Below are 24,284 nucleotides of genomic sequence, written 5' to 3'. Positions count from 1 at the left end.
TGTCAAAATATGAGAGTTGGTTTGGGACGGACCAACCATACAAGTCAACAGAAGCTCCTGAACTACTCTTAACAGCAACGTTTCCTTTGTTATATGTTACAGATGCTCCCTTAGTTCCCAATGAAACAGTTTCACCAGATTTAATGGTAGCGTTCTTACCATCAATAACAAAGTAAGCACCGTTAGCATGATATTCCAAAACTGTTTCCTGGTCCAGTGCTAAAGCAACAGCAATGTTACCAGAAACAGCATTCAATTTACCAGTACGAGCATGAATCATGATGGATTTGTCGGCAGCTTCAGCCAAGACATATTCACCAACAGAATAATAGTCAAATCTTGTACCACTAAATGTTCTCAAGTGAGGGTCGCCTGAAGAAACACATTTCTATTGGCATTGAATGGAAACATTAAGGATGGAATTTAATGAGGAGTAAGGTTGAATGAGATAAAAACACGATATCAACCGACAGAATTTCAACTATCAACACTTACCTTAACAACAGCATTGATGACTGATTTAGCATTAATAACTGCAGGACCAGCAGCATGTACTCCCAGCAACATGCCAAGTAACAACAAGGAAACAATCAAGAATGAATAGGATAAATCTCTCGATGACATCTTAGTATGGCTTTATGTTGTTTTTTTATAGATGATAAGGATGAATCACAAAGTGAACGGTAATTTAGATGTACAAAGTGAATTTATACTGTGAGTTCGGATAACAATTTACTGTACATCTAGAATCTCGCTCACTTGTTTTTCGCTGCTAAATAGCACACCAAACTGCTGAAGTGAATCCTCAATAGCCTCTTTTGGTCTAGTAATATCATTCAATTGCCATATTGAGCCATCTCTAGCTTTGTGGGAGTTACGTGTATAAGGATTTTGCGGGATAAGCAACACAGGTAATTCTTCAAAGCTAAGGAATTTTAAGGTAACTGGAGTTCATCATATTCTTGATCACATTATGTGGTGGTGAATCCAATTAATTGTGATGTAAGAGATGGACTAGATATATTTTCTATTTATTAATACAATAAAAATCCTCGCCCTTCATGGGAACAGTAGGAAGTATATTATACGCCGTTGTAAATTACTGTTTATTGTAAATTTGGTGAACCTACAACATTGAGAACGATAGATTGCTGGTTATCATTTGTAACGGCAGTTGGTTGTTGATTTTGTTGAAATTGATTACTTCTCTCTAGGTCAGATAATTCAAGTCTTAATCGTTGGAGATAGTGCTTTAATCTGTCCTTACTTTCATGTTCAGAACGAAGAGATTGGGACATCTTTCTATTCCAAGCTGTTTGTTGTTGATTGAAGCGAGTAACTTGCTTGAGATGACGAGCTAATTTCTCGTTTCTTCTCTTCAACTTGGACAATTGTGAGATCAATTTCTTATCTGGGGATGGTACTTTGGAGGGTCTACATTGTTTTTGTTTTGGAACTGCAGGCGTAGGAACATTAATGATGGTCTTAATAGATTGATTCACAGATGTTGGTTTTTCTACAGCTCTGGATTGTGGACTTTTCTCAATTGGGACATAACGGGATACATTGTGAGAGGTTCTCTTGGATCTTCTATTGGATTTCTTTTCCTTTGGTTTACCTTTGGATGTTGGTTTTGATGTTTCAGAAGAAAGGGCTGGTTCGCTCACTTCTCTAACCTCTTCGGAAGGAATTTGTTGAGCAGATTCAACAGTTTCCTTCTTCTTCTTACCACTTGATTCTGTTGTTGCTGTTTCACGAAGACGACGAGTTGGTTCCACTCTCTCAGAAGCCAAGTCAATTGCACTTTCATTTTGAGAAGAACTTATTGATTCAGTCTTTGGTTGTTTCTTTGAATCTTTCCCTTTCTTGGTTGGAATTCTAACCTTTGGTGTAGAGATTGTATTCTTTTGGGTTCTTTCAACAGTAACTGGAACAGAATCAACAGACTTGATAGTCATCATACCTGATTCGATTCTTTGTTGAGATGAAGTTTCACTTTGCTTTGGAGCATTCTTTGGAGAATTGGATTGACCTCTAGTTGGAATTCTAAGTTTTGGTACTTCTTCATCATCTCGAGATGGACTGGTTTTTCTGGATGGAATTCTGAGCTTTGGTTTATCTTGTGATTTTTCCGACTTGTTGGATTTATCTACCTTTGGAATCTTTTTCTTACCACCCTTTGATTTCTTTGATTGAATTGGTGTTTCTTCATTACCTTGAGCTTGTCTGGATTTCCTAATTGGAATTCTAAGCTTTGGTGCTTCATCTTCAGAATTAGCGTTCTTCTTGGAAGCCTTGTCCTTCTTTGGAGTTTCGACAGAAGAGTTAGAAGTGCTTGTGTCCTTTCTCTTTTTCTTTTTGTTTTGAATGGTTGTGGATTCATCATTACTTTGAACTTGTTCCTTCTTGCTCTTTTGCTTTTTTGCAGCATCAACTGAACTAGTTAAATCCTTTTTCTTTCCACCCTTTGATTTCTTGGAAGGAATTGAAATTTCATCTTCATTTCGAGAACTATCCTTCTTTGATTTAGCACTTGTTTCAGAGGTTGATTTTTTGCTAGATGTTGAAGCTCCCTTCTTTACCTTTTTTACCTTCTTTTTTTGCTTCTTTTCTTGATAAGAAATCTTGGAGTCCTCCTTCTTTGATTTCTGTGGTGTTTCATTTGAAACATTACCATTCTTTCCAGAAGACCCTTTCTTTGGTTTTGTTTCTTGCTTAATGGTTGGAGATGAATCGACAGATTTACTTGAAATGGCAGATTTCTTTGGTTTTGTTTCCTTGCCTTCAGAGGTCTTCTTTGGTATATCTTGTTGAGAATCAACTTCCTTCTTTGATTTTGTCTTCATTGATGATTTCACTGATTTACTAACCTTCTTTTCAGAGCTATCCTTGACCAACTTCTTACCCTTCTTTGGTTTAGTTTCTTTGATGTCAGATGTCTTCTTTGAAGAATCACTGATTTCAGTTGTCTTCTTGGAAACTTTCTTTGTATTTTTCTTTCCTGATTTTTCAGATGTTTGCTCAACTTGCTTCTTTGATTTCTTTGATTGTTTCTTGGACTTTTCTGAAGTAGTTTTTGAGTTCTTCTTTGGCGCTTCAACCTCTTTTTTCTTCTTTGGTTTAGTTTCTTGATCACTCTTTGTAGAAACCGCCTTGGTTGTAATAAATCTCGTAACTGGACTAATCTTTTTTTCGACAACTGGTTTGGAATCAAAAGATTGAGTGGATTCAACCTTGGTTGAATTCTTCTTTGGTTTCATTTCTTCATCATCAGCTTTCTTTGATTTAGCTTCTTTCTTTGTGGAAGGAGAAGTCTGCTTCTTTCTCTTTCCAAACTTGATCTTTGAAGTTTGTTGTGTCCTCTTTTCAACATTCTTCTTTGGTTCGAGAGACTTTTGAGCAACCTTTGATTTAATCTTTTTTTCAACTGTTATTGACTTGTCATCAACTGACTTGGTTTTAATCAATATCTTAACAGGACTCTTTCCCTCAGTAATTTTTTGAGAGGTTGCTGGCTTTTTAGTTGAAACAGATTGAGATTCAATATTTAAAGTTTTTGGCTTCTTCTTTTCGACAACTGGTTTGGAATCAAAAGATTGAGTGAAATCAGATTCAACCTTGGTTGACTTCTTCTTTGGTTTGGCTTCTTTCTTTGTTGCTGTAGAAGTCTGCTTCTTTCTCTTTCTAAAGGTGGTGTCATTCTTTCCAAAGTTGATCTTTGAAGTTTGTTGTGTCCTCTTTTCAACATTCTTCTTTGGTACGAGAGACTCTTGAGCAACCTTTGATTTAATCTTTTTTTCAACTGTTATTGGCTTGTCATCAATTGACTTGGTTTTAATCAATCTCTTGACTGGACTCTTTCCTTCAGTAATTTTTTGAACTTCTTGTTTAAATTTGTTTTCAGTAACTTTTGGAGAAACACCTTGAGTTTGTTTCATTTCGGAATTGTTTTTAGCCTTATGTTGTTCCTTTTCTTGTTTCTTCTTTGTAGAATTAATGGTTTTTACGGTAACCTTCTTATTGTCAATAATCTTATCCAATGTATTGATCAAGTTATCAACAGACAATGCCTTCAAAGTCTTGGAAACAGTTTTTGCACTTGGAGTTTTTGTTTCTTGAACAGCAGCCTTCTTCTTTTCCTCAGAAACAACTATTTTGGAAATAAATTTTACCAGATCCTTCTTATCCATTGTTCGAATAGTATCCTTAGCGACAGAAATAGCTGCTTTTTCTTCCCTCTTTTGATTCTTGACCATTCCTTTGGCAATCTGTTTGGCATTCTTTGGATCAATCAAAGCATCAATTACACAAGAACTATAGTCATTTGGATGTTTCTTAGGGTCTATTCCTGCCTTCTTACAAGTATTCTCAGCTTTTTGTTGTTGGGTATCGGTTACCTTATCGAAAAGCTTATTATTTACACTTGATGCCTTGATGGTTCTAGTCTTTTCAAGAGGCTTGTAGAAGAGATTGTCATTAATGGCTCCCTTAGCAGAACTAACACAAAAACCATGTGAGAAATTAAGGTTAGTTGGTGCATCAATACTGAAATCAAGATAACGAGTTTCTCCCCTCGAAAAGAATGAGTACATGATGGTAGCACCATTTGCTGATTTGAAAATACCGAAAAATTCACTTGGTCTCGTGAGAGTAGATCCCTTTGATGTCAATTGTAATGGTTTGTTGAGAGCAATATCAATAGGTTCTCCATTCAATCTGAAACAATTGCATTGAGCAATTAGTTCAATAGTTGTTTCTCCATCAAATTTAATAACAAATGCAGTATTACCACTAACACTGACAAGACGACCAGTTCTGACCTGCATAATAAAAGCCTTGTCAGAAGTCTCTGCCAGTGTATATTCACTGATGGAATAATAGTCAAAGCCACCTCGCCCAAACTTGCGAATGTGTGGATCTCCCCAAGATGTACATTTCTATTGTTATTATTCATGTTAATACAATAAAATATTATAATATTATTTACCTGTACAAGTGATCTGTAATATCTACCACCACGAGCCTCAACATGTTGCTCCTCCATGCTAATTATCAAGCATGCGATAAACAACAATAGGGTCAAAAGACCAGCTCTTGAATTTTTAAGCATAGTGTTCTTGTTAACTACCGCGTAATCTGATCTATTCAGTGTGTGTAGAAGAATATAAGGAAGGACCCTTATTCTTAGTTAGCCTAGTGGTAGGGTTCTGTTAAGCAGCAACAGATGAACAAACTTGCCGTTTTTTTAAAGATAAGAAAATGCACTTTGGATTTTACAGTAGTAGAGATTACGGGCGTTAAGGAGATTTGCTCGTCCTTTAACTTGTATGGCCTTGTGACTGGTTCATAACCGATGAACTGTAGAAGCAACAAGGTTATCCATCAATTACTGATTAAGGGCTTGTGAATAGCTACTTATTTCACTTTATTATAAGTATTCATTATTTATTAAATTTTGTCTTGATAGAATTCAATTCATTGATGGATGGAACGTAATAATAATTAGAGTAGTGGCAATTGGAGAATTTCATGATGGCATCATTATGTTTGCCGTGCACTTTACCAACCATGGCATCCAATAGAGTTTCATACTTTTCAATGTTATTACTGTAAGCAATGAACAATAATCCATGTTCTCCACTCACTGTACCATAAGGGAAACTCTGTCTCACAATTGGAATGATATCACCATTTGGTCGTCTCATTCTGGCAACGTGTGAAGAGGGTGGTAGAGTTGGTAATTCGGCTCCAGAAACTCTCTCCCTTCCAACGAATGCCTCCTGATCCTTAACTGAAAATTTGGAATCTAAATGGTGGTGATGGACCCACTTTTGATGAATGAGGAAACTTCCCTTTTGTGAATTGAGAGCAGCTACTGAACGATCATCATTTCCGGATGGATTATTGATACCATCAATGAATTTGCTCAAATCTCTTGAATCTTGATATTGGAATCCGTAATGTTCATTCACTGATTCAAGTGCATCCTTTGGGAGATTGGACAAAAATTGATCAATGGCTTGATAACAAATTGAGGTATTCTCTGCCTTTACATGCAAGACAATTTCAGTTTCCTTATATGGCATTGAACCAAACTCTCCTGTTTTAGTTTCATAATCCTTAGTGTAACCTTCTGGCTTTTTGAAGGTAGCTCCATCTTTTGAATTTAAAAAGTTCCAAAATCTAGTACTCAGTGCAACATTAATCATGACAGGTGGCAATGCAAATTCATCTTCTGCATCGACTTGTTTATCTCCTGTCAATTCCTCAACAATTGAAGGAACAAGAGAAACTGCTTTCAAAACCTTTTCATAATTCTTGTAATCTTTCAATTTAATGCTGATAATTGCCATTTGTGGGAAGTTACCAGTCACCACACCAGATTGTGGTTTCAAAGTTTCTTCCTCGGCCTGAACTAGAAAGTGATGATTTGGCATGAATTGATGATAGAACTGTTTACGATCATAATTAAAAAATTTAGAGACAAGATCTGTATCCTTCATTGATATAACTCCATACGAAGCTACAGCAAATAATGGAGCAAGTTTGAGTAATTTTCTTGATGATCTCATTGTTGTGGTTGTATTTTTAAATGATTTTTAAAGATGATTGGTTTAATACAAAGATGACAAAGATGTCGTGTTGATGTTTTTTTTGATGAATTGAGATGAACAAATGAATTTAGGACCCACATTTTAAATCTACGCGATTGGTCAACTCTAAAAATAATTGAAGATAATTTCTCCTCTTAAGCGGGTGCATAATCTATCAGTTATTTCTTCCTACTCTTACATGTTATTCTAAAAAGAAGAACAATATTCTTCCTTCACTAATTATTACATATTCTTCTACATCGGAACAAATCTAATTCTTCATCATTGATTTTTATTATTTTTCATTCCTATGATGCTGATGCTGATTAAAAATCATCTTACAAAGTGAGACATTAAACAAGAGAGATAAATTGGTCTCATTCCTTCCTATCACGTTTCTCAAAATGCATTTCTACCAAAAACTACAACAAGAACCTCAAAAGAAAAAAAGAAAACTCTCAAACTGCTGCCTTTTACGTAACGAAAACTCTGCGCGGTAAAGTTTGATTCTTGATGATTTGAACATCAAAGAGCATTTCGGATCGAGAAGATTTAAATATTGAAGAGCCATAGAGATGAGAAGAACGCCTACTTCACCCTCTCGAGTTATTCTATCCCAACACTATTTGAATCCTTTCTATTTTGATTTTACGAAAAATCATTGTAATTGTTGTCCACATGATGATCCTCTTTTAATTCTGTTTCAATGTTATGGTTCTTCTTCTTCTTCTGCTTGTCTCCTAACGAAACATTCTAATCATTCAATACATCATAATACTGCTGTTTGTACCAGTAATACAATCAATGCATTTGATGGAAAGAAGAAGAGGAATTTAATGATTGAGGAGTATAGGAAACTAATTGATGAAGCAATTATTCAATACGAAAGGTTGGAAATTGAATCTGCATTGGGATGTTTAAAGCAAGCCACTTGTAAATATTCGAAAGAGGAGGAGAAACATTTTCTTGCTCCCTTATTGTATGCTCAGATTTTGGGAGATACAATTCATGATGAAACTCTGAGAAATGAATTGTTGAGTCCGTGTAGAGAAAGATTAAAAGAAGCACTGCACTATATAGAAATTGCCAGAGATTATTTGAAACAAATGAAATTGGTTGCACTATCGTATCAGAATTCAAAAGAGAACCATCAAGAGGAAGGAACAGTAATACACTTCTCTCCACTAAAAGTCCAACAACAAACACAGGAGAGTATATTGAAGAGGATTGAATTATGGATTGATTCAGTAGAGTATTACATTTGTGGAAACTTTGAGGAAATGAAAAAGACATCCTCAAAGGGAATAGCTCTTGGAGAGGAAGTTTACTCCAAGCTTAATTGTTCTCGACATCACCACAGAACAAATACTAGAAATCATTCTTCAACATTGAATCATTCACAACATTCTCATTTGGATTTTGTCTCACTTCGTAAAATGAAAGACCACAACCAGCAACACATCTTTCAACATAACTTCGAGAAGGATATTAATTTCATTTACCAACACCATAGAGATGTTACAATGGGAGAATTGTGGCGATTACAATATATTGCATCGAATTGCCAACAAGTCTCCACAGAAACAGTACCACCAGATCAACTCCGTATGCAATATAGATATCTGTGTAAGAGTATGGCCTTTGGTAATTTGATTCCATCGAGAGTACTGTGTCAAATTGCACTCGTTTGTCACACTTTAGAACAGTTGACCAATACTTCATCCTCAGTTTCAAATTACCATCCCCAACAACCAAACTGCACTTCATCTGATGAAGAACTCATGTTGAGAGCCAAAATTCACGATTTGGTATTCCATGATAGTGGTGGCCATACTCTCAAAAAGATGAACCAGATATCACTCAAATCTCTCAAAGAAGCCAACATTTTTGCCAAGATTAAATCTCCAAGAGAGGTCATTAACCTATCCAATAAGAGAATTTCCCTCCCTGAACAATACTTTCAGGACTCATTTCTACTGAATGGACGTGGATCTTTCTGTGGATCGATTGAGTGTGCTCTGGGTGAATCCAACCTTGTAGCAAATAATCTTACCAAAGTAATGAGATTATTCCCAGTGGAAGGTAAATTCAATCCAGTTCTCCTCTCAATACTTGGCTATTGTCTCTATAAGGATGGTGAGGATAAGCGATCTGAAACACTCTTCTCTAGAGCAATCTCATTACACCCTAACAATTTTTCAATCTTTAAGAGTATGAATGAAAAATTCTATCTCCTATGTTATAGGTTCTTCCTGCTTTCTGAGGAAAAATTTGTTGAACAAGTTGAAGTACTTTTCAAACGAATTTTGAACATGGCAATGGAAAGAGCAACATCTGATAGATTGATTTATCTAGTGAGAGGACAACAACGTTGTTTCCTCTCCCTCATTCCCAATTACTATGATAATAGTATTGATATTGAACTCAAAGAGGACGAAGTTCAAAGAACTATTGAATCTTTGGACTATTATTCCTACCTGAGCAATGAAGAACAAATAGATGGACTCACCTGCAAGTACACTAAACGAATGAGAGAGAATCTCTTTCGTTTCTGTTCTGATTCTAACCAAGATATAACCTGTAAATTCACTGACCTAACATGTTTTTGTAAATAAACCAAATTCTAACGTGAGAAAATATTGTGTTTGGATTTAGATTGGAAGATTGAAATGGCCAGATTGAGATGTAAGTACATTTGTAGGCTGTAGATGTTTAAACTTGGGAATGCCCACTAATTATCACTAAAAGTTTTTATTTGCTTTATATTAAAAATCTACATTTCTCTTCTTTTTCAGTTTGTCAATCTTAATCTTATCAATCTTCATTTCACGTTGGAAAGCAAGTGATTGCTTAAACCTGTGGTGAGTATCCATCATTACCAAACAAGTTTCCTTCTCCAAAATATTGAACATATCATCGGGAAGTGTTTCAATTTGCTTGTCGTTATACTTATCAAGCTTATCCTTAACAGAATCAGTTAGAACATGAGAAATATTGACAGCCATATCACCAGTAACTTCCAAAAATTCAGTAAATATCTCAAAAGCAACTTCATACTTTTTAGCTTCAATTTCTGTGTATTCCTTTTCGAGTGGAGATTCCCTCCTCTTCTTTGTAGAATGAGCAGATTCTGCTGAAATATCACTCGAAACATCACTCAACATATTGGCATCACCAAATAATCTCATTTGTAAATCCAATGAACGTTCACACAATGATCTATAATATTGAATCTTTTCCAAAAGTAAAAAGTTTTCAGTTGACTTTTCCTTTTCACAATGTATCTTAAATAATGTTCTCAATCCATCATCCTCCATAGTGTCCATCAACATGATGGCATTGGCACGACGAATCTTCTCCAAATACAAAGAGTCACGATTGATGGCATAAGTAAAGACAAACACAATGATTGGCAAAATGACAAATAATGAAATAGCAATGACAATCAATTGAACCAAAGTAATTGCCAACACACTCGTGTCTTTGTTCTTTTCAGATTGTTGCACAAATGTCACCAACTTATCCAAACCATCTTGGAAAGTTGACAAAATAGTGGAATAGGTATCTGAATTAATTCTTGTAATGGCATCACTCTGTTGATTGTAACCAATCATTAATAAAATTTGAGAATTCTGTGAATCCAATGAATTGGAAGATTCAATAACAGTCGAATTGAACATGGTTTGAATGGTAGAATCGTCCAAATTCTTAAAAATTGATTGAAGGAGTATTTTCATAGTTGTTGATGAATTCTTATACTGTTCCTGAACGACAATATTCTGACCATCATATGAATATCCAGTATAGGTATATTTCAGAACCATTGAATTTGAACTTTCGAATATAGTTGTAGCTTTACCAACAGCAATCAAAATGTCGGTTGCTTTTGAGCTAGCAGTAACAAAGGCAGCAATGGCAACAGCTGCCAAAACTAATAAACCAATTACTGTAACCATCATACCAAGTAAACAAGCTAATTTCATTGAAGTCAACTCAACCACACCACAACATGTTCGTACGGTGATTTTACTGTGACTGAAAGAACCTCCTGATCTACCACTTTCGCTCTGATTGACAATACCAGCTTGTGATTGAGCTGGTGGTTTGTTTACTGAAGAAGGTGATGCAATGGTTACTACTTTCTTAATGGAAACATTAGACGAAACATTTGTTTTGTTTCCAATAGGATGTATCTGTTGTTGAGATATGAATAGGAGGCGAAGATGCAGTCGTTGTGTTCTTAGTTTGATTAGTTGCTCCTTCCAAAGGTGGTGATGAATTATTGTCATTTAAATATGAAGAAGTAGTGGTGGAAGAATTCATTGGCGATGAAGGTCTATTAGATTCTGGAGAACCAGCCTCAGGTGGTGGCGAAGTCTGAGTGTTGTTGGTCATTCTTATTGTTGTTGCTTATTTGTTTTTTAGTTGAATGAAGAGATATTCGAAAGAGTTTCTTCCAATGCAGACATTAATAGTTGGGTGAGTAGATTCACAAATGACTAGAGATGATACCGTTTTGATACATTATATTTCAATACACATTCCATCAAAAAAACATCAGTTGACATTATTTGATATTCAAATTGAGAGTAGTCAAAGTAGAAGAAATACGAAAGATAAGTGACGGCGCGGTTAATTGTTATTAATATTGAAATAAAATTTCCAAATTGAATATGATGACGAAGTTTGTTGTTTTGCTCAGAGATTACTGACTTGATAACTTACCCTAATAATAATACAATTCTCTTTAGTTTGCTAATACGAAACTCATAAACTCTCTTTCTGCTTGTTTGAGGTTAGCTTGTTTTCTTCTATGAGTTTCAATTGTTTTTATTTAATGTTATCAGAGAGTTGGAAATTGAGTTCGTTCTTTTTAACTTGATGGAAGTAGAGTGGAGTAATTGCTTAAAAAATTTGCTGTTTTGGACGAGAATCGATTGGTGGCCTTCCTTTTTGGAATTCGATAATATCGGTGTAGATAATTTGAAAGGGAATTGTTGGATTAAATTGTGGAAAGTCAAGTTTAGAGTTGAGAACTCCTCACATGATCTTGTTGTTATCTTGGCTTGCTGAATTTTGGCAGTTTCAAAAATCTGACCGTTACATTTAAAATTTTAAATAAATGAAAAATGTTTCAAATTACATCAAAAAAAATGCCACCAAAGTCTGCACTCAAATCGCCCACTGCAAACAACAAGAAGAGAAAATCAAGCCTTGTCTCACCCTCCCGATCCAACACTCCCAAGAAGGACGACACTAAACAACTCAGGCTCGACACCTTCTTCTCCAAACCAAAAGTGAGAAAGATTGAAGTTGAAGAAACAAAGGCTATTGTTGTGGAAGCCTTCTCTGCTCCTCCTCCTATTGAAGAAGTTGTATTGGATGATGAATCATCTGTTGAATCGCCAGTACCACTCAACATACAACAGAATGTCATTATTATGGACGAATTGTCCTCTGATTCGACAACTTCCTTATCATTATCTTTGTCATCTTCATCATCTTTGGAATCTAGAGCTGATGATCGAAGCAATGAGAAGAATATTGAGGAAGTGATCAAGCCTTCCGAATCTTATTCAGAAGCACAAGTTGTGGATGAAGTAATGATTGAAATGTCACAAACCTCTAACAAGCTTTCACCTGTAAATACTGAAGATAGCATGGATTTATTCAATGATGATTGTTATGCACAGTTTTGTAAGCCTTCAGAAAACAAGCCTGTCATTGATTTTTCATTTGGCAATGTCATGTCCTTTGATTATGAGGCTGAGAAGAGATTACTTGAAGAACATAAAAGGGAAGTGGCTGAAAGTTTCAAAATTCAACAAATTAACAAGGAATTGAATGAACAAATTAGACAACTCGAGGAAGAATCAACTAAGAGACAATTGGAAAAGGAACAACAAACTCCTACGAATAAGCAAAAGATGGAGAGTATGAAAAAGATGTTGGAAGATGAAGGTATCACTGATATTGATGTTTCAATTCTTGATTCTCAAGAATCTAATGAAGATTTCCTAAAGGTCTATCTCTATACTACCTTACCAGAGGAAATTCAAAGATTTTACATTTTCGATATTGCAAAAGTATTGAGAAGAGAATTCAAGAATGGAGAATCATTTGAAAGTCTCTCACAAAAGGTTGAGCAATACAGCCAATTCTCTGTTGAAAATTACAAACACATCTCCAGAAATGTATCACACAAATTGACTGCTGAACAAACAGAAGCCTCAAGTTTACTTTTCACAAAGTTCTCCTCCGTGGAAGAGTTCCAGGAACTGCTCGACGAGTTTGGAGTCAACCTCACCAAACAAAATCAAAAGTTTGAAGTGATTTGTCCTGAGGAAATTGTACCACTCTACAATGTTCTTCAAACCAATTCCAAGACAATTTCCTTCCTCATCAAGAAGATGATTCAATTCCAACTCAAACAACCATGCAACGACATTTCAGTATTTCTCATTACCTTATTTATTTGTATGAATAGATGTGTTCCTCAAAGTATGGTTCAATACATTCAAGGAAACATTTTCAATCCATCCTCTGTACAGATATCCCAAGAATTGAAGGAAATCTTTGATTCTTCTCTTTCAAATTACTTGTTTAGCAATTCCCTCCTGAGAGATTTTAACAATTGTATGAAGTCTTCACTCAATCCTACCAATATCAACACCGTTGTAGAAATGGTGCTGGATAAATTTGGTTTCTTTACTAATGTTCCTTCCCTAGATTTGAATCAAGTTACTCATCACTCACTTCTTCAGACTACCAAGCACTATTTCCCACCTTGCTTTTCTCAATTCGTTAAATCCAAACCATTTTTCAACATGTCTCAAGCTGTGAGAGACCTCTTCAAGAAGATGTTTTTACTCATTTTGACTCAGGTTACTAATTATCAATTACTTTCTAAAGATACAATTCTCTCCTACGAAGGTATTCCACCAACTGAACAACTTATTCCCCTATTGAAGCATTCACTGGAATTCATGCGAAATCTGTCTGAAGAGTGCCCAGTTGGAAACAATGCCAATTATGCTTGCCTGCACATGTTCGAAACAATGCTCTCCATGCTACAATGCATTTTCGATAAGACAATACCAAAGAATTTGAATGAAGTGGAACAAGAATTCAAAGAGGTGTGCTCTTCCTTTTCACAGAGCTTGTCAGACATATTACCAGTTGAAAACTATAGATTCTTTGCCAATTTGCAACTAATCCCATTCCTTGATAGTCTGTTCCCATCGAAAGTCAACATTTCTGGATCTGGCATTGTACAAAAGACTATTTCTTCAATGATTAAGAAGTAGTAACTCCATATATGATAAATAACAATTAGTGGAACGAAATCTTTTCATTAAAGGTTTAGAGATGATTCTGTTTTACAAAGAAAATACTCATAGCAATTACAATAGAAAAAAAAATGTCTCAAACGCCATTCACACTCCGATTCGGGATACTTTCAACCGGAGCTATTGCCATGACTTTTTGTGAATCATTGCTGAAGAATGATTATGGCCCAAATTATTCGGTCCAAGTAGTGGCAGTTGTATCGAGAGATTTGGAGAGAGGAAAACAATTTGGTGAAAAACTCAAGCAAGAGGATGGTGATATGAAAGTTTATGCGTCCTATGATGAATTTTTCTCTGATGAAAATGTTGATATTGTCTACGTGGCATCACCTCACTACTTTCACTATGAACATTGTAAAATGGCTTTAGAGTAGGTTTTACACATATTGAATTTGATTTCGAACCAGTTAAGAGCTAAAAAGCATGTCTTGTGTGAAAAGGCATTTACAATTAATGCAAAAGAGGCAAAGGAATTGGTTGAGTTGGCAAGGAAAAATAATGTCTTTTTGATGGAAGGAATGGTAGGTTGTTAGTTTTTGATTATCTCATTGTAAAAATGACCTCTTCTTTTGATTCAACCACTTGGAAAATAACAGTGGACAAGATTCTTCCCAGTCTCAAGAAGGATTATACAACTCATTCAAGAGGGCAAGATTGGACAAGTGAGAAATATCAATGTGAGTTTGGGATTTGTTGGAGAGAAACGTAATTCAGATAAGAATCATCGATTGTATAATATTGACCTGGGAGGTGGAGCTCTTTTGGATTGTGGAGTGTACTGTATTTCTGCCATCTCAATGATTACATCCTCTCTTGGTTACAAACTCTCCAAAGTCCAATCAAGCATGCACATTAATCCAGAAACCAAGACAGACGATCAGTGTAGTGGATTAATTGAATTCCAACACGAAAATGGAAAACCAATCTTTGGTACCTTCAATTCTACCTTTGTCAATGAATGTACAAGAACTTTGGAAATTTCTGGAACTGATGGAATGATTGTGGTGAATAATTCATTCCACAGACCTGTCAGTTTCTCCCTCATCAAATCTACATCTGAAACTTTTGAATTTTCTGGAAAGGGTGTTGATTATCAGGAAGGTACTGGATTTTTCTATGAAATTAAACACATTTTGGAAATGATCCAACAAGGTAACATTGAGAGTCCAATTATGCCACTCAGTGAAACCATCTCTGTTATGGAAATTATGGATGAAATCAGATCTGTTCATGGATTGATTTATCCAAAGGAATTGAACGAATTGAATCAACAATAACAAGATTATGTCAATCTCTATTCTTAGTAATATCTCTGTAATTACAAAATTATTAAATAATAATTAATATTGATGCAATCAACGTTTCCAACAATTTCTCATCTAAATTTATAAATCCAGCAACTACAACTTGACCATCAAGTGTAAATATCAAACAAGCACCTCTAACAATTATTCTCTCAACCTGATTTTCCTCTTCAACAACAAGAGAGATCATTTCCTTTCCCTTCCGATCGAATGATGATGAAGATATCGCAATACCACACATCAACATTTTTCATAGCTAAAAAAAAGGAAAACACAAACTCTCTTTTTCCGCTACCACCACAAAGAGAAGAAAAAAATGGTTCGCCTCCTAAATTTTATCAATATTAGCAGTAGTAACAAGACGCTCACTCTGCAGAGTAAATCAGCTGAGGCCGATGAAGTTGATATTAGAATACCACAGAGGGATACTGTGTTGGGAGGAAGCTCTAATAATTTGTCAGGCTCTTCACCTTCGGCTAGATCGCCTTCATTAAAAAAGCAAACTCCAACAACACCAATTTTAACGGAAAGAGAAATCGAGAAGGTTTTTGATACAATTAAAATTATAGATGATCCTGATGAGAAGAGTCAAAGTAGTAATAAGCCACCGAAAGAGAAAAAGTGTCTAGTGTCCTTTGGGGAAGCAAACAAATTTGCTAATATTAACATGAGAGGAAGTGTAGAGGATGCTATGCAAATCTGTAAACAAATATTCAATATTGATGAATCAACAAGTGTTAGATTGGATGTCTATGATCCGAAAGTGGAGGTTTATGTTGTTGCAGAGACTATGAATCAAATCAAATCATGTAAAGAAAAGTTATCTTCTAAACCTATCAAATTACGTTTAGAACTCAACAAACCACTCGTTAGTTTTGAAGAACAGATGGGTTGGATTGAGATGAAATTGTTGGGTTCTGGTGCATTCGGAGAAGTTAAAATGGTCTATGATAAGATTCACTCCAAGACAATGGCCGTTAAAAAGATACACGTCTCTAAAGGAGTAAGTATTGCTATTTGAAAATTGTTGATCTTTAACTTGTATATAGCAAAAGGAATACAAGGAAAAAATTGAAAAGGAAATTCAGGTAATGCAATCGTTGGAACATCCAAATATTGTAAAATGTTTTGGATATCATGAAAATGGAGAATTTTTCTACATTATGATGGAATTAATGCTTGGTGGATCACTGAAAAGTGTATTGAAACGTATTGGAAAAGGTCTTACTGAAGATTTAATTCAAGATTATCTTAAACAAATTATATCAGCTTTAGTATATATACACGAGGAGATACCTACACATGTTTACCATCGTGACTTGAAATGTGACAATTTCTTGTTAGCTGGTGGTTTAATCAAACTTGCTGACTTTGGCGAAGCAAAGGTTATACAGAAAGGACAAACATTATCACAAACTCGTAACTCTGTTGTGGGAACATTAACATTCTGTAGTCCAGAAATGTTAAAGGGAGATCCATCCTATAAACGATCTCATGCACCTGATATTTGGAGTTTGGGTATGTGTATTTTGGAAATGATTTTCGGATACAATATTTGGGAACGAGAATTTAGAAAGAGTATTTTATCATCAACTGGACATTCTGAAAATTCAGATTCTGATCCAGAAGCACTTTACAGCGAATATAGATTGACTGATTTTATTGTGAAGAATTTAGATACATTACCAACAAAGGTCATACCAGAATTGCAAGTTTCAGAAGAATTGAAAGATCTTATTACGAATTGTCTCAAAGTGTAAGTACAGTTGTTTTTTTATTCATATTAATATATATTTACACCTTTATTATTATACAAATATAGTAATCCAGCTGATCGTCCAAAAGCAAGTGAATTGCTCAAACATAAATTCTTCTCCCTTTCCATTCCAAGAGGTACCCTCAAACAAGAAATTCTGGAACAATTCCACTTCTTTACAGATGAATGCGAGAAACTCCAACAAAAAGCCCTTCCAACTTACTTTTCCACTGTTTTCAAGCAAACAGCTAAAACAACCAATGACCAAGAAGAAGAATATAGTGAAGACTATTTTGATTAAGAATATATTATGTACATAAAAACTCTATTAACTTTATTCCTTGCAAAGATCTCTCACATTTGGTTGTTTGAAAAAGTTGCACAATTCTTCATGCAAGTCACTAGCTTCTGGTTTCTTGACGAGAATGTGTTCCACTGCTTTTGAAATTAATTTATTAAGTTCGGGATGTTGTCTCAAATACATTTCATTGTCCATTCGTTGTTTGACCTTCTCTCGCTTAGTCAAGACAGGGTCATTTTGCATCATTTTTTTTCTTATTGAGAAAATCAGTTGAGGTTTTTTATTTTTGTAGATTTTGGGCGCCAAAAATTGATTTGGCAACTATTACATGTACAATCTGACAATATTTACAAATAAATTATTTTGATTTCAAAAAGTTTGAATAGTTTTCGAAAATTAAAGGAACTTGGATTTCATTGAGAGCTTGCTCAACAAATCTTCCATCACTCACAAATAAAACACGATCAGCATAGGTTTCTACATCGGGATTGTGAGTAACCATGACACAGGTTGTCTTCTTATTTAAATTAATTCTCAATAACAAATCCATAATTTCTACTGTATTCTTTGTATCCAAGTCACCTCTAATTATTATTCCATACCGTATCAAATTATTGTTATCATGATGAAAAGTTAATCCACATTTTGTCCGATCATCAATCGTCATAAATGTTAAAATTGTTAAATCATCAAAATGTACATACGTTGGTTCGTCCAATAACAAAATTTCAGGTTCATTGGCAAGAGCACGAGCAATAGTGACACGTTGTTGTTCACCACCACTCAACTCAGATGGCAAGTGAGCCATTCTGTCTTCCAAACCAACCAATCTCAATAATTCTTTAGCTCTCTTTCTTCTCTCCTTCTTGTTCAATTTACCTAACAGTGTCATGGGCAGTTCAACATTTTCAAAGGCGCTCATTGTGGCAATCAAGTTGAATGTTTGAAAAACAAATCCAATTCTTCTCAATCTCAAATCAGCTAAATAATTATCACTCGATTTTGATGTAATTGGTTCTCCCAATATTTCCAAAGTACCTCCACTAGGTTTATCAATTGTTCCAATTATATTCAACAAGGTTGTTTTACCTATGATCATCATTATCCATAATAATAATAATAATAAATTAAATAGTTATTAAATAGATGACCATTATCCATTATAGTAATAAATAGATTATTTAAATATATTAGATGACAAAAAACAATCAATAAAATCATCATCATCACAATACAAACCTCCTCCTGATGGTCCTCTGATCATCACAAATTCACCTCTCCTAATCCCATAAAACTCTGATTCATCATTCACATTAATTTCTTCCAAAGCCCGAACCGATTCCGTTCTCCCAGCAATATTATAATGTTTATAAATTCCCTTCGCATTAATAATCACCTCTCCCAGTTCCTTATGAAAAGGCAAAGATGAGGTTACTTCTTGTTCGAGGTGTCTTCTTCGTTCTTCCTCTTCGGTGGAGAGTTTGGGTGGCGCCATTTTTTTTGATTTTGTTTTTTTTAATGGTGCGATAGAAAGTCCATTCCCTCCAAGTGCGTTCCAAAATGAATGATAATTGAAGAAGATTACAAAAATATTTAATATTGAATTTATAAATATTTCTTTTTTGAAATTAAATTTGTATTCATAATCAAAATTTTCATTTAATCAAAATTTAAAATGTAATTTGTAAATTTTTTTATTGTAAATTCCATATGAGAAATAACGACATCTCATTTATGGAATATTTCTTCCAAATGTTTCATAAAAGTAAACTTTTTCCAAATCCACATCACCCTCTCTTATCAGTAGCAATCTGTCACTACTCAACTCTGAATAAATATTCCTTCAGTGCGAAGGTGATAACGGTTTTCAAAAGTTAAAAAGAAAATTCCAAACACTCTCACCCTCTGTTACTACATCAGCAATACCCAAGTATTACTTTCGTATTTCCCTATAAAACAAGAGAGAAACCATGATGAAATTTATTCGAAATAATGTTCGAAACTCGATGATGCCTAGCTCACCATACGAAACAACCTTCTCCTCCATTGACATCATGACTATTCAACAACAGACCTTTGACACTACCAATTCAACAAAAGCACAAGTCATTGATTTGGAACCAATCATCACAAGTAGTATTAGCATTCCATTGAATTCATTCTTTATGCTTTTGTTGATTGGTTTGATATTGTTTATAGTTTTCTTTTTAATGATGAGGAGTGTTAGGGAGAGTATGAAGAGAAATCAACATGTCATGATTGGGAGTGTTATTTTATTGTGTCTAGTTCAGGTTTCGTCTTTGGTGTGTAGGACTTTGTATGATTCATTGAATTTGTCAATGGTTACTCAAATTCATTCGTATGTCTATTCGAATTTCAATGAAAGTGTGATTGTGGAGAGGGGATTTGATGTTACCTATATGTATAATAATAGTTTCCTTTCGAATATTGAACAAGCTGGAATTTCACAAGGAAGATATGTTGCAATGCATGTTTTTGGAGCTTTGGAATTGTTTTGTGCATTGATGAATTGTGTAGTCATGATGTTGATAATGTGTTTTGTGGATAATGTATTTTTAAATACTGTTCGAATAACGAGTGGATTGATTTATTCGAAAGGTGTTCAGAGAGCTACCATAATTGTAAATACTATAACAATTCTATTCTCCATTACTTTGAGTATGATTATTGCATTGACTTGCATTATTCTAATCTTGAATCGTTTGGATATTGTTGAGGAGTATCAGAATTATTTTTTCATTGCTGGATATATAGTATTTGTCTCTCAAATTTTGATTCAAACAATAGTTTCCAATGTAAGTTCTTTTTCAAGTGAATAAGATTTATTGTATTTAATAGTTGTCAGCAGCTTCACTTTTGAAAATTATTACAAAAACAGCTTCCAATGAAAATAGAAAGAAATCAAGAAAACCAATTATTAAGGTGATTATTCTTGAAATATTTCTCGTTCTCTGTGCATTGCTCCAAATAGTTTCAATGGCTTTTGCTATTGCTCTATTTGATTGGGTTTATTTGACATTATTCTATTCGATTTTTAATAATGTGGGGATTATTCTTTTTGCATGTGTTGCCATTGCATTGTATCATCCTATTTTTACAGATACAACTAAGGTACTGTCAGATCTCAATAAGAATGTTGCAAATGAATTCAGTAACAAACAGTCTTCCAAGCATTCATCTCAGCTTAATTCCAAACATTCTTCTAAAAAGTCCAATAAGAATCAATCCATTCATCAAGCTCCAGAGGTTTCAATTGTTTCAGAAGAATCGATCAAGATATAATAATAACAATATTCCTTTATTGAGAAACAATAAGGATTTAGAAAAAATTATGGTGAAGAAGAAAAAGAGTTGATTAGTGGTTGTCTTGCCAATTGTTGTTGAGCTTCCAATCTTATAGTACGTTGCAATCATTGTGAGCAAAACAAATTTTATAAATAGGAATTAATTATTGAGTTGTTGTTTTGATGAGGAAGTGGAGAGTGTAGAAGTAGCAGTTGTGGAATGTTTGAGAGTTGGTGTGGTAGGTATTGAGGATTGGCTAAGTGTAGCTGAGGATGCGGATTTCTTGATGAGCTTACTTTTATGAATTGCTCCATCCAAGTCCCTTTCGAACTTTTTCTTGTCAATACTTTGTTTTGGTGTTGTACATTTAAAGATGGAAAGATATTGTTCTCGAGTGAAGGTGTGAATATTTCTGGCATGCTCAATCAGACCAATCTCGTCCAAAAGTAAAAGTTCATAATATTGAATGACAGAATTGAAGGATAATTCCTGTTTTGATGTTACATAGCTGATTTGTTGTTGGAGAGCTGTGATATTACGTTTCATTCTTTGTATACCTTCAATTGAGAATTTAGGAGAGCTTGATTTACTTGCTGTAACCAGAGAATTGATTAGTAGACCAGAAATGAATTTTCCAATGCCTGAAAAAACATAATTGAGTTTTTCTTCTGATGTACATGTGCTCAATGAGCGATAAATCATTAATAGATCCTTATTAAATTCCTCCACAAATGATTCTGGCTGTTCAGTCAACTCTTCACTACTATATGGATGGTCGGAATCTATTAAATTTTGTACCAAATTTTTCTTTACGGAGAAAAGGCAACGAATTCTCAAATCAATCTTAATAGCCAACAAACAGTCATTATATAACTCTACAAATTTTTCATAATAATCTTCCAATTGTCTAACAACTTGAAAGCTTGAGTTTAGCAAAAGAGATGTTGATCTATTGGTGTGCTTGAAAAGCTTGTCTTTTGAGGCGTGATGGAAGTCAGTCATTGAGGTGTTTTGTTTGGCTGTTAGTGAGATGATATCAAAGTGCCACAAGTAAATATTCTCCAAAACCCATTCCAAAGTACCATTTAAAGCAGAAAGAGACATGAACCCAGATGTTCTATCAATGACATGGGTTTTTCTTGAAGAATCATAGGTAATATTACTGATTGGTTTGTCCACTAATTGTTCGAAAATCTTTCTAATTTCCTCTGGATCCACAGCCTTACGTTTCAAATTGAGAGGTTTCCACTTTTGTGCTTTTTGGAAAAGGGGTTCATTTACAAGTACAGAACTATAATCTCTACTCTGTTTCAAAATTTGTTGACAATAGCTAGAAGAAAGGGCCAAATCAAAGAAGGTATAACATTCATCAAGGTATCTCTTCAAAACTAATTCTATGGTACTATAAAATTCATATTTGATTATTGGAATAGTTTTAGCTATAACTATAATTTCGCTAATCCATCTCATACAACTAATAGATCCCAGAAAGATTTCTTTTTGATTATAAATTTCTCTATTTGAGTTAGGCAGCAAACTTGCAAAATCTTTGCTATTTACACAATTGAAGGCAGTAGAGTCCTTTCTTAATAGTTCATTCATTTTTGTTCTGTAATCTGTTTTCACAACAGAAAGTAAATAGTGCCTAACAATATCATCACAAAACACCTTAAGGCTTTGATATTCGTTTGAATCATTTTTTCCAATTTCATCCACAACAATAGTCTTACACTGATCAATAAAAGTTGACACTTCCTTGTAAACCCAAAGCATGTTGTATGGAGAGAGCAAAAAGTATTTCGAGAAATGTGAAATAATAGGAGAGACATCTGAATCTGAACTCTTTTCATTTGATTGCTCGTAGTAGTCAACATTGAATGAATATTTAAATGTAATCTTGTAGTCGTCGTGTGAGGAAGGAGCTCCCGTATCGATAATATTCTTTAGCGCTTCAGTAGAAGACTTGCTTCCTAATGTTTCAACTAGACTAGATAGATTTGTTAATCCAAGAATATCCTTAAGAACATTCTTGATTTCCTCTTGGGCTGTCTTCCATACATATGTGGCTGTAAAAGTATGAGGGGTAGTTGAATCGGAAACACTGGTTGTGATGAGAGAGGAGAACTTTTCCTTGATAGAATCTGTCATGGCTGTTTGCTTTGTGATTTTCAAGCTTAATTGGCCTTCAAAGAAAGAAATGACATCTCTAACCCTCAAATCTTCTTCCATATTTTTCTTGAAAAAGTTGTTTGAAAGGTCTGTCAGTAATGACAAGTAAAGATTATTAGCTTCCTTGGTTTTTGATGAATGATCTGATAACAGTGACATGTAATTACTAGGCTCTTTTGTCTTCAAATTGATCTTTAGATGGTCGATTTTCTCATTAATAGCCTTCTTAATTTTTTCAATAACTGGTTTGGTCAATTTAATGTCAACCGGTGTAGCAACCATCGTATCCTCTGATGTGTTAGTCAATGAGCTGAAATCTAAACTGGCAGCTCTCAGTTCCATAATCCCAATCATGAATTTATACTTTTCCAATAATTGGGCAATGTTTGAGAAAATTCTGTTAAAGAGCTTTTTCAAAATTGCACCCTGTTGGATAGAGGTTGCTGACTTACTCTCTTTTAGCATGGATTGAGAAATATTCCATGTAAAATCAGCACCTTGCTCTTCTAAATTGTTAACAAATTCAAGAATTTGCTTTTCAATAAGTGACCTCACATCATATTTTAAACTGTGAACCATTCTAGATTGAAGCAGTGATAATTTACCAAGCGTATCAAGTCCATCAATAATCATGGATAAAAAGTAATTACTGTCTTGCTCTGGATCGAATGTTAAATCAGTATTATCTGCCAAATCAAAAGAGTCTGTATTCTTTTGTTGTACCATAGCAAAGGCTCTTTCATGGACAGATTGAAAACCTTGCTTTTTGGTGTTCATACGCTCGTTTTGAATTTTCTTCTTGATACTTTCCTCTGTGATCGAGATTGGTCTCGCGTGCATTGGTGATTTTGGCAATTGCTCTTTTGGTATTGTACATTTTTCCACATCAAGGCTATACAAATGTGTGGTGAGAGCATCAATCATCTTGTCAGGTAACTGTTTTTCAAAATTTTTCAATTGATTTCTTATATCCTCCAATCCCTTAATGTGTTTCAATTCGGGGCTATTCTTCAAATATTGGTGACACTTTTTGGAAAGTCTAATAGCAGATGAGTAGTGTTTCTTTTCAATAAGTACAGAGATTCTATCGGGAACTTGCTTGACCTCATTTACAATATTCAAAATTCTCAAATATTCTGAATGTTGAAGATAATTTGTATACAGTGTTGAAAGATCTGTTGCGTGTGATTTGAGGCAAACTTTTGTCTTTTTCACATTATCTCGCAACTTTTGTATCTTCTGCTGTGATCCGTTCAACTCTTGAAGAATATCTGAAAAGTTCCTAATAGATTTGTTAAATTCCTCATAATTAAAAGAGACCATTTCCGAGAGTGCTTCAGAAAGCTTTTCATGATGTTCATTCAAATTTTCCAAATCTTCAATGTAGGAAACATTTTTCAATGATTGTCCAACAATAGAAACATGTGTACCCTTAGTGTAACATTCGGGAATACCTTGTAGTACCTCTTGCACTGCTTCTTCCAACCTGATCAATTCTTCTAGGGT

The 24,284-nt window shown here is 34.5% G+C and overlaps 10 protein-coding genes across 10 annotated transcripts; 5 read left to right on the top strand and 5 right to left on the bottom strand.

Moving 5' to 3' along the window:
- Window positions 1-1,106: 1,106 nt before the first annotated feature.
- On the bottom strand, window positions 1,107-5,044 carry NAEGRDRAFT_49892 (uncharacterized protein; the record flags this gene model as incomplete). The annotated part of the gene is made up of 2 exons (XM_002676030.1): window positions 1,107-4,820; window positions 4,988-5,044. 2 exons carry the CDS (start codon window positions 5,042-5,044, stop codon window positions 1,107-1,109), a joined length of 3,771 nt encoding a protein of 1,256 aa, XP_002676076.1.
- Window positions 5,045-5,405: 361 nt separating this feature from the next.
- Window positions 5,406-6,647, bottom strand: NAEGRDRAFT_82644 (uncharacterized protein). The gene has a single exon (XM_002676029.1). It carries the CDS (start codon window positions 6,570-6,572, stop codon window positions 5,442-5,444), a length of 1,131 nt encoding a protein of 376 aa, XP_002676075.1. The 5' UTR covers window positions 6,573-6,647; the 3' UTR covers window positions 5,406-5,441.
- A 521-nt stretch (window positions 6,648-7,168) lies between these two features.
- On the top strand, window positions 7,169-9,208 carry NAEGRDRAFT_49890 (uncharacterized protein; the record flags this gene model as incomplete). Its single annotated transcript, XM_002676107.1, has 1 exon — window positions 7,169-9,208. The coding sequence occupies one exon, from the start codon at window positions 7,169-7,171 to the stop codon at window positions 9,206-9,208; it is 2,040 nt and encodes a 679-aa protein (XP_002676153.1).
- A 150-nt stretch (window positions 9,209-9,358) lies between these two features.
- Window positions 9,359-10,882, bottom strand: NAEGRDRAFT_49889 (uncharacterized protein; the record flags this gene model as incomplete). The annotated part of the gene is made up of 1 exon (XM_002676028.1): window positions 9,359-10,882. One exon carries the CDS (start codon window positions 10,880-10,882, stop codon window positions 9,359-9,361), a length of 1,524 nt encoding a protein of 507 aa, XP_002676074.1.
- Window positions 10,883-11,746: 864 nt separating this feature from the next.
- On the top strand, window positions 11,747-13,900 carry NAEGRDRAFT_68789 (uncharacterized protein; the record flags this gene model as incomplete). Its single annotated transcript, XM_002676106.1, has 1 exon — window positions 11,747-13,900. One exon carries the CDS (start codon window positions 11,747-11,749, stop codon window positions 13,898-13,900), a length of 2,154 nt encoding a protein of 717 aa, XP_002676152.1.
- Window positions 13,901-14,013: 113 nt separating this feature from the next.
- On the top strand, window positions 14,014-15,219 carry NAEGRDRAFT_68788 (uncharacterized protein; the record flags this gene model as incomplete). The annotated part of the gene is made up of 3 exons (XM_002676105.1): window positions 14,014-14,312; window positions 14,355-14,463; window positions 14,539-15,219. 3 exons carry the CDS (start codon window positions 14,014-14,016, stop codon window positions 15,217-15,219), a joined length of 1,089 nt encoding a protein of 362 aa, XP_002676151.1.
- A 299-nt stretch (window positions 15,220-15,518) lies between these two features.
- Window positions 15,519-17,347, top strand: NAEGRDRAFT_80116 (mitogen-activated protein kinase). Its single transcript, XM_002676104.1, has 3 exons — window positions 15,519-16,249; window positions 16,296-17,002; window positions 17,069-17,347. Exons 1-3 carry the CDS (start codon window positions 15,563-15,565, stop codon window positions 17,301-17,303), a joined length of 1,629 nt encoding a protein of 542 aa, XP_002676150.1. The 5' UTR covers window positions 15,519-15,562; the 3' UTR covers window positions 17,304-17,347.
- Window positions 17,348-17,562: 215 nt separating this feature from the next.
- NAEGRDRAFT_37020 (abc transporter) lies at window positions 17,563-18,798 on the bottom strand (the record flags this gene model as incomplete). Its single annotated transcript, XM_002676027.1, has 3 exons — window positions 17,563-17,887; window positions 18,008-18,392; window positions 18,543-18,798. The coding sequence occupies 3 exons, from the start codon at window positions 18,796-18,798 to the stop codon at window positions 17,662-17,664; spliced, it is 867 nt and encodes a 288-aa protein (XP_002676073.1). The 3' UTR covers window positions 17,563-17,661.
- A 559-nt stretch (window positions 18,799-19,357) lies between these two features.
- On the top strand, window positions 19,358-20,606 carry NAEGRDRAFT_68785 (uncharacterized protein; the record flags this gene model as incomplete). Its single annotated transcript, XM_002676103.1, has 2 exons — window positions 19,358-20,119; window positions 20,163-20,606. The coding sequence occupies 2 exons, from the start codon at window positions 19,358-19,360 to the stop codon at window positions 20,604-20,606; spliced, it is 1,206 nt and encodes a 401-aa protein (XP_002676149.1).
- Window positions 20,607-20,768: 162 nt separating this feature from the next.
- Window positions 20,769-24,101, bottom strand: NAEGRDRAFT_68784 (uncharacterized protein; the record flags this gene model as incomplete). The annotated part of the gene is made up of 1 exon (XM_002676026.1): window positions 20,769-24,101. The coding sequence occupies one exon, from the start codon at window positions 24,099-24,101 to the stop codon at window positions 20,769-20,771; it is 3,333 nt and encodes a 1,110-aa protein (XP_002676072.1).
- Between the last annotated feature and the right edge of the window lie 183 nt (window positions 24,102-24,284).

Source organism: Naegleria gruberi (genome assembly GCF_000004985.1).
Source record: "Naegleria gruberi genomic scaffold NAEGRscaffold_30, whole genome shotgun sequence".
Lineage (NCBI taxonomy): Eukaryota > Heterolobosea > Eutetramitea > Acrasida > Naegleriidae > Naegleria > Naegleria gruberi.
Note: the sequence above shows the minus strand (reverse complement) of the source record. Positions and strands in the feature narration are given on the sequence as shown.

Coding starts and splice junctions, on each gene's coding strand:
- NAEGRDRAFT_82644 (XM_002676029.1), bottom strand. CDS start 6,572: ATGAGATCATCAAGAAAATTACTCAAACTTGCTCCATTATTTGCTGTA.
- NAEGRDRAFT_80116 (XM_002676104.1), top strand. CDS start 15,563: ATGGTTCGCCTCCTAAATTTTATCAATATTAGCAGTAGTAACAAGACG. Junction 16,250..16,295: donor AGATACACGTCTCTAAAGGA/GTAAGTATTGCT, acceptor ACTTGTATATAG/CAAAAGGAATACAAGGAAAA. Junction 17,003..17,068: donor ATTACGAATTGTCTCAAAGT/GTAAGTACAGTT, acceptor ATACAAATATAG/TAATCCAGCTGATCGTCCAA.